General features: G+C 35.6%; 1 protein-coding gene across 1 annotated transcript; it reads left to right on the forward strand.

The window, feature by feature from the left end:
• The first annotated feature begins 315 nt into the window (after positions 1-315).
• Positions 316-3,958, forward strand: LOC142636173 (putative pectinesterase 11). Its single transcript, XM_075810293.1, has 4 exons — positions 316-770; positions 862-1,050; positions 2,880-3,115; positions 3,704-3,958. Exons 1-4 carry the CDS (start codon positions 387-389, stop codon positions 3,909-3,911), a joined length of 1,017 nt encoding a protein of 338 aa, XP_075666408.1. The 5' UTR covers positions 316-386; the 3' UTR covers positions 3,912-3,958.
• The last annotated feature ends 4,273 nt before the right edge of the window (positions 3,959-8,231 follow it).

Below are 8,231 nucleotides of genomic sequence, written 5' to 3' on the forward strand. Positions count from 1 at the left end.
ATGCATTTTGCTTTGAAAGTCTAAATTGTTTTTTACACAATATTCTAAGCTGAAATACACACATTTTTCAAACATTTGTTTCGTCTGTCTCAAGCACAAATCTGAAATCTCTCTTTGCCGCCTGCTTCGAACTAGGGCAACAACCTGATATTCCTCTCCCTAAAATGGCGTCCACACACACGCTTACTTCAAACTGGATATCATTCTTATTGCACCACAAGAAAACGGCCCTATCTTGGTTGACATTCACCTCAGCTTGCCATATAAAAGAACACACACCTTCATTCCTTTTTCATATCCTTATCATACAAAAAGTTCATTATCTATCTCAATCTTTTAGTACAATACATAGCAAACTATACGTGATAATATTCCATTTTCTCAATATGATGACTCGTGGTTATGTTTTCAACTTCTTTGTCCTAGCTTTATGTACTCTCTTGGCTATTTCTAGAGCAAACCAGGACCCAACTCAAATGACCACAGCCCTTCTAATACGTGTTGACCAGTCTGGAAAGGGAGACTACAAAAAAATACAAGACGCCATTAATGCTGTGCCATCCAATAACTCGGAGCTTGTGTTTATATGGGTCAAGCCAGGAGTTTACAAAGAACAGATTGTTGTGCCCGTGGACAAGCCCTTCATAACACTAAGTGGCACAAACACAACTGGGACTACAATAACATGGAACGACAGTGGGGACATATTTCAGTCTCCAACATTTACTGTCTTGGCCTCTGATTTTGTTGGGCGATACCTCACAATCCAGGTATAATATTATTTCCACAAAAGTTATTGATTTTCTATGTAAAAATATATTCAGGATCACTGATGAACTTTTAATACCATGATCCACATAGAATACATTTGGGGCAGGAAATAAAGCAGTTGCACTAAGAGTTTCGGGAGATAGGGCAGCATTCTATAATTGCAGAATACTGTCCCATCAAGATACCCTACTTGATGATACCGGAAGGCACTACTACAAAAATTGTTACATAGAAGGAGATACTGATTTTATTTGTGGAGATGCTGCTTCTCTCTTTGAGGTAACACATCCAATTTATCTAATGCACGCTATATGTCAAATATTTTTAAAGAAAATGTTTGATTCTCAAAAAAAAAAATCTAAAAGTTAAGATTTAGTTCATCAAATCAGTTTGATTTTGTTCTCTTAAATATAAGATTGGTTCAAAAATGGGTGCCTCAGCATCTTATTAGTTACATTTAGAAAAATAAATGAATGGACAGAATTTTTTCCTATTAAAATTTTGGGACCAAAATTCAAGCTTTTTAAATTTAAAAAATCAAAATCAAACCTGTACCAAACTTCAGGACTAAGAGCATGATTGACCATATTATAATATTAATCTATACATTAGAGATAATTAATATTTAAAGTGGTTTTCTTATATCATGTATACATTAATTAGAGATAACATTTGGCATAGTACCCATTTAAGCCTCTCTTTATTTCATTGCTTGTGGCTGATTTTCAAATCTGTTTTTGGTCCCCATCTGTTGCATACTTGCACGTAAGACTTGATTTAACGGTTGTTGATACTCATTTTCGCAACACATTTCGTACAAGTCTGATTTAAACAAGTCCGACTTCCTTGTGGGATCAATTCATGTATTATATTATATTTTTTTTTTCATTTAAGCATGGTCCAAGCCCATGCAACTTATGGAGAAATTGAGAAAGTGTGGTTTGGAGGGTATGGGTTGGTTCCTTTTGGACCTTTTGCATGAGCCTAGCCCATGCATGCTACCAAGTGGGTAAGGGACATTAGTAGTATCTCAGGCTCATGAAGGTGATCTTGTATCCAAAATTTCCATCTAAAACAACTTCTATGCTCTGGGTGACTGTGACCCAAAGTTTCTGTCTGAACCATTTTTTTCTTTAAAAATGGTTGGCTCTTATTGGCCAACTTCAGATGCTAGCTTTCATCTAGTTGAGCCTCCCAATGGTTTGAAACAACTGAAAAATAAGGAGCCAATGAGGGTTTAGTCAAGCATTTCCCTTAATGATGATAAAAGTAATCCTTCCTTTTATCCAAACAAAAGCAAACCTGAAAATTACTACTTCCTTAACACCTTGGGGTCCAAAGCCTCTTCTATTGACCAAAAACCAGTCACTTAGAGTACCCCAAACTCAATATAAATGCCACAATCAAATTCAAAACAAAGAGAGGACATTTTACTCTGAGAGCAAGACTCCAAGCTCAACACAAGAGTCTCTCTTTAGCTAAAAAACCAACCAACCACATCCTACCTACATACCTGAAATTTCAGAACAAAAGCCCATTCAACCATTCAACAATCTCACAATTCCAAAGTTTGGGGTGGAAATATGGGAATAGGGGGACATTCCCTCTCTTCCTCACAACCTTTCTCAATTTCCTCTTCTCGTTGACTGTGGGTCAAAGTTTCAGACCTGTTGAACCACGTTTTTCCCATAGAGCTGAAACTTGAGAGCAAAAACCTACTAAGTTAGGAAACATTCTCACAATTCTGAACCTTAGAGGTGGAAATATGGGTACAGGGGAACCTTCCCTCTCTTCCTTACAACCTCTCTCAATTTTCTCTTCTCGCTAACTATGGGTAGAAGTTTCAGGCCTATTATATTTTTATGCTTTTCTGCACTTTTGTTATTAGCATTTTGAGTTTCTCTTGTCAAAGCACCATTAGCCTTTTGTTCATTATACATTTGGAATTTTGAGCTTGATTCTCCACAATAAACATTTCTAAAGAACCCAATGGGAGATTTGGTCCATTCTCGCATTTTCGGCCCTTGTCGCAAAATGCCCACGACAACAGTCAAATGAATGTAAAATAGTGTTGAATTTAAAATATAGGTGTGACTGGATTTATGCAGAAATGCCATTTGCACTCACTCTCGGAAGGAGCTGGAGCTATCACAGCCCAACGTAGAGAGTCACCTGCGGAGAACACTGGGTTCACCTTCTTGGGTTGCAAGATCACTGGAGTGAAAACTGCCCTTCTTGGAAGGCCATGGGGCGCCTATTCTAGGGTAGTCTTTGCTTTCACTTACATGTCAAATGTCATACTGCCCCAAGGTTGGGATGACTGGGGTGACTCATCCAAACAAAGGTAATCTTTTAACGAGTAAAATTTAGATTCAATTCTTTACATATTGCACCTTAGATTATTTTATTAAATTCTGCAATGTGACTATATTAATCTATACAATATCTTTTATTATAAAAAATAAAATAAAATTATATAGTTTATAAATCAATTCAACCATCATTGAATTTAAATTATTTGAGAACCTATTTACATGCTCTCTCTCTCTCTCTTTAATGGTCCATTTGGATTGAGGGAGAGAGAGGGGGAGTAGAGTAGATTTAGCATAAAATTAACTTATTTTTAACCAATTCTACTCTATTTCCCCTCCTCGCCCCCTCCATTCAAACAGGCCATAAGTGAATTTATTCAACAACAGTAGAAAAGCCACAAGAGCAAGCACCATCTCGGATCATCACTCTACAATCGAGTGAGAGAGGGTCGAGATGGGTAAAGGCCCATCCCAATTATACAAAAAAAAAAAAACGCCCACTGGGCTAGGGAATGGGCTTTTTCATAGAACAATGATTAAGTTCTACAGTTTTTTTTTCCTTAATTATTTGGTGCTGGAGGCAATGAACTGATTGTTGTGTTACGTTATTGGTTTTACAGTACGTCTTACTATGGGCAATACAAATGTTCTGGACCTGGAGCCATTACATCAAGAAGGGTCCAATGGTCACACAACCTCACAATTCAAGAAGCAGCACCTTTCTTGACCATGGACATGATTAGTGGCAAGAGTTGGATTAGGCCAGCGCCAACTAGTTTCAAGAAAGCACCTGCTTCCATTTCTAAGAATAGTGATACTGGAAATTAATATTCAACAATTATTTGTAATTTGTTGATTACTAGTACTTAAATTGATGAACAGCTTTGCTCATCATGTTCTTTTGTAAACATAATAAACTATCATTGCTTTGTGATTTATTACAGGATTCTGCAGAGGTTTTTTTTTTTTTTTCAATAAGTGAATTAGTGAAGTGGTGGGCTCACTGGAATATAATGAAAATGGGCTGGACTTTTGTGGTAAGGGAAAACCCAAACCTAAAAATGAAATAGACATTCAGGCCCACATGTGATCTAAAAACAAAAACATATTCGGCTCCATTCAATCGCGCTCTGTCTACACTTTTTCGGACTTCGGGTTCTTTTGCCCCAATTTTGGGCTGGATAAGTGGATATCTATCAACACTAAATATTGTCTGCCACCTTTTTTTTTTTTTTTGCTGAATAGATATTGTCTGCCACCTGATGCCACAATTGACAATCCCAATGATGACGTGGGTCTTGTGGTAAAACAGAACAATTTTCTATTTCTTTGTTAATATCAGTTTTCCGTGCCTCAGTAACGTGCACTCTGTAGATGATGGTCAAGAGGGTTAAGGGTGATTCATATCTTTAAGGATTTGCTTCATATATACTTAAATTATGCTAAAAATAAGAGAGATTAAATTCTACAAAAATATGGTATAAAACTCATGTTTTACCATTTTAATTTCATTATGACACATCATCTTATCATATATTTAAAAATAAACACAACTACACCAAGTCGCAGTCAATTCTATTACCCATATACAAATGGAAAAAGTTCCTCTCCAAATTAGTTTGGAGAAAAATTCTTCAAACTTATCAAATATTTTTATATTGATTGTGAAATTTGAAAATCTAACCGTTAAATTGCATGTTCTTATTATATTATTCATGCTTGCAAAATTTTAAGAAAATCAAAAATCAATTGCTATGTCGTCAAACAAATGTTAAAATTTTAAGTTTTTGTAATCTAAAATTGTGTATAAAAAATAAGTTCATTGATCAAATAGTAAATAAAATCCGATTTGAACGAAATTTGATATATATGTTAAGAACATAAGGAACATGAAATTTAACGGTTAGATTTTCAAAATTCACACCTTAAAAAAAATATATATGATAAGTTTGAAGGTTTCTCTCCAAACTAGTTTGGAGAGAAACTTTGTTCTATACAAATTCAACCAAATTGGGAATTTATTAGATATTGGATATGGTAGGTTGTATTAAATTTTAAATAAAAAACTGATGTGACAATCTCTTATTGGATAGTGTAAAACATGTCCCTATCAAATTCGAACTCAAAGTAAAATTCTATTCCAATTTTTTTTTTAAATGTCTATGTCATACAAAATAAATGGGATATTTCGATTGATGAATATTATATGGCGTAACTTACAAGATGATTGTTGACTGTTTTGTATCTCTAACCTTTAATTAATAGATTAATGAGTTTCATTTTTTATTTATAAAGATTCGACTCCAAGTTTCGATTACAAGAGTTTCTACTAATTAAATTAATGACAAAATTTAGGTACAATACCTTAGTTGTTGTTACTTAAATTTCTCTCTTAAAATTTAGTTATGTGACTACTTAAATAAAAACATACTTCCATGATTCCATCCCATAATGGGAAAAAAAAAAAAGGAAAAAAAAGTTACATGGCTAAATTTTTAGAGATAAACATAAGGAACAACATCTAAGTATTATACCTAACTTTTTCCCTTAAATTAATTACAACATAAGAAAATGTTATTGTTAGGACATATGTGATTCATTTTAGGAACATATGTCATCATGTATTGGCTAATCCTTTGACAAAACGCAATTTACTTGTAATTGGGTAGATCTAGAATGTGTTTAATGTTTTAAGGAACAAGGTTTCAAGTTCAAGTGTTAAAACCATGTAAGTTTGTCCAAGAATCAAGTAATGAAGTGCTAGTTTTTAAAGTTCGACAGTTAGTATCTATCAAGATTTAAAAAGCTGTCTAAGCCCGAAACTTGACAGCTGCTTGACAGATAGGGTATCTATCGAGAATTATGAAAATTAGATTTTCAACTCTGATTTCATTCCAATTAGTGAGTATGCATTTAGGCTTTTTTTTTCTCACAATCTTAAACATATATAAGATATTATTTTAAGGGTCGTTATAATGAGCACAATTGTACAAGTGGGAAGCAAAGTGTTGTTCATGCAAATTGTGACCGGAAACATAGTTTGCCCTAGTTCATCTTTCTCTTGATGAAGCTGCTGTGTTTGTACACCGTAGGGTTTTATGACCAAACAACTTCGTGATCTTCATCATGTGGTGAACTGAAGAACTTTACAGCCAACATCCTTCTCAAGTTGGTGATCAAGTTGTGTATTGGAATCCGCACATCTATTGATTAGTCACGTACTGGGAGCCGTGCATTAAAAGGAGAGATTGTCACTACAGAACAAGTCCAATTGGGTATTAGGGTAAAGATTTAATTGTAGGTTAGTATAAGGTACTGTAATTTCTTTACTTGTAACTGCTTGTAGTGATGATAGTGAATTCTCGGGAGTGGTGACCTTAAAATCACCTGGTGGGGGGTTTTTGCCTTGGAGGTTTTCCCCATTCAAAAACAATTTATTTTGTTAAATTTATTTTCCGCTGCATTTAATTTTAGTTGGTGATTTGTTTGTGCTGCCACGTACATTGCATGTTAATTTGATTAATTAATAAACTTGGCTAATTAATCAATCAATTCATCACAATGGGTCAATACATTTTTGGCCTATCAAGTGGTATCAGAGCAAGCACACTTTGATTAAGGTTTAATCTTTGCTGTATGATCCATTGACCCATTGTTTGTCATAAATAGAGGACAATCTCTCATTATTACTATTTTATTTTATAGTACTAATTATGCATACTGGAAAGTACACATGAGAATTTTCTTGCAATCTTTAGATGAGAAAGTGTAGCAAGCTGTGGAGATAGGATGAATCAAGCCGAAGGAAGTGCCGGCCAATTGGGATGATGCTAAGATCAAGGCAGCAAATTTCAACAGCAGGGTATTGAATGTTTTATTCAGTGCGGTCACAAATAAGGAGTTCAAGAAGATATCCTCCACTGAAACTGCAAAGGTAGCATGGATCATTCTCCAGACAACCTATGAAGGAACAAAGGTTGTCAAGGAATCGAAGCTTTAGAGGCTCACTACTAGCTTTGAAGAGATTAAGATGGAGGAGGATGAGTCATTTGATGAGTTCTATGCCGAGTTCAAGGACATAGTGAACTCAGCTTTTAATTTTGGGGAAACCATTCCCAAACCCAAGATTGTGAGAAAGGTGCTTAGATCTCTAAAGAGATTTCATGCCAAGATCACTACGATTGAGGAGTCAAAGGACATCAACAAAATTCCTTTGACAGAACTGGTTGGCAATTTACAGACCTACGAGTTGGGTTTGATAAGGATTGGGAAATCAAATAAGGGTAAGAGCATGGCATTGAAGGCCAAGAACAGTGACATGGATGAGTCTTCAGACGACGAAGATTCCAAAATGAAGTCCTACATCACAAGGCAATTCAAGAAGTTCACGAAGAATGTTAATGTGAAGGGCTTCGAACAAGGACCGTAGGCAATTTAGTTCTTCTCAATCTAAGAACCAAGACAAAGGGAAGAAGGATGCTAGGGATGGCGGTCAGTATACTGTTCCTTCACTAAGTGTTTCGGGTGTCAAGGTTTCGTCCACATGAAATAAGAGTGCCCTACTTATCTCAAGTCCATCGGGAAGAGCAAGACACTTGCTACTACTTTGAGCGACACCAAATCTGAGGATGATTCCAAAAATAAGGATGACGGAATCCTAAATGTCTTCACCGCCATTGTCAATGCTACTAAGGGGATTGTAGAAGATGTGGATGAAGAAGAGGACTTGGTGGAATCAATGTTTGAGAAGATGGATGAGCAAGATGACATCCACACTGCCTATGCAAAGTTATACAAGGTCTCGAACAAGCACGAGAAGTTGTATAGGTTGACCACCAAGAAGCTCAGTGATGTGGAGCTTGAACGAGAAGAACTCTTCACAAAGTTTGACGAAGCCAATTAGACTATTGAATCACTGAGATTTGAGAACAATTTCTTGGCTGAGAGGACCAAGAAGCTTGAAGCGGAATTGTTCCAAGTCAGAGCTCAACTAGAGAGGACATCAAGTGCAAAGCTCAATGAGATGCTCAGCCTTTAGAAATCTGCTTCTGATCAAATTGGTTTAGGGTATGATTTCACTTCTCCTAATATTGCTTCCTCTAGTATTACTGTTTTTGTTTCTCCTACTAATAATGTTGAATCTGAAAA

Source organism: Castanea sativa, chromosome 1, assembly GCF_040712315.1.
Source record: "Castanea sativa cultivar Marrone di Chiusa Pesio chromosome 1, ASM4071231v1".
Lineage (NCBI taxonomy): Eukaryota > Viridiplantae > Streptophyta > Magnoliopsida > Fagales > Fagaceae > Castanea > Castanea sativa.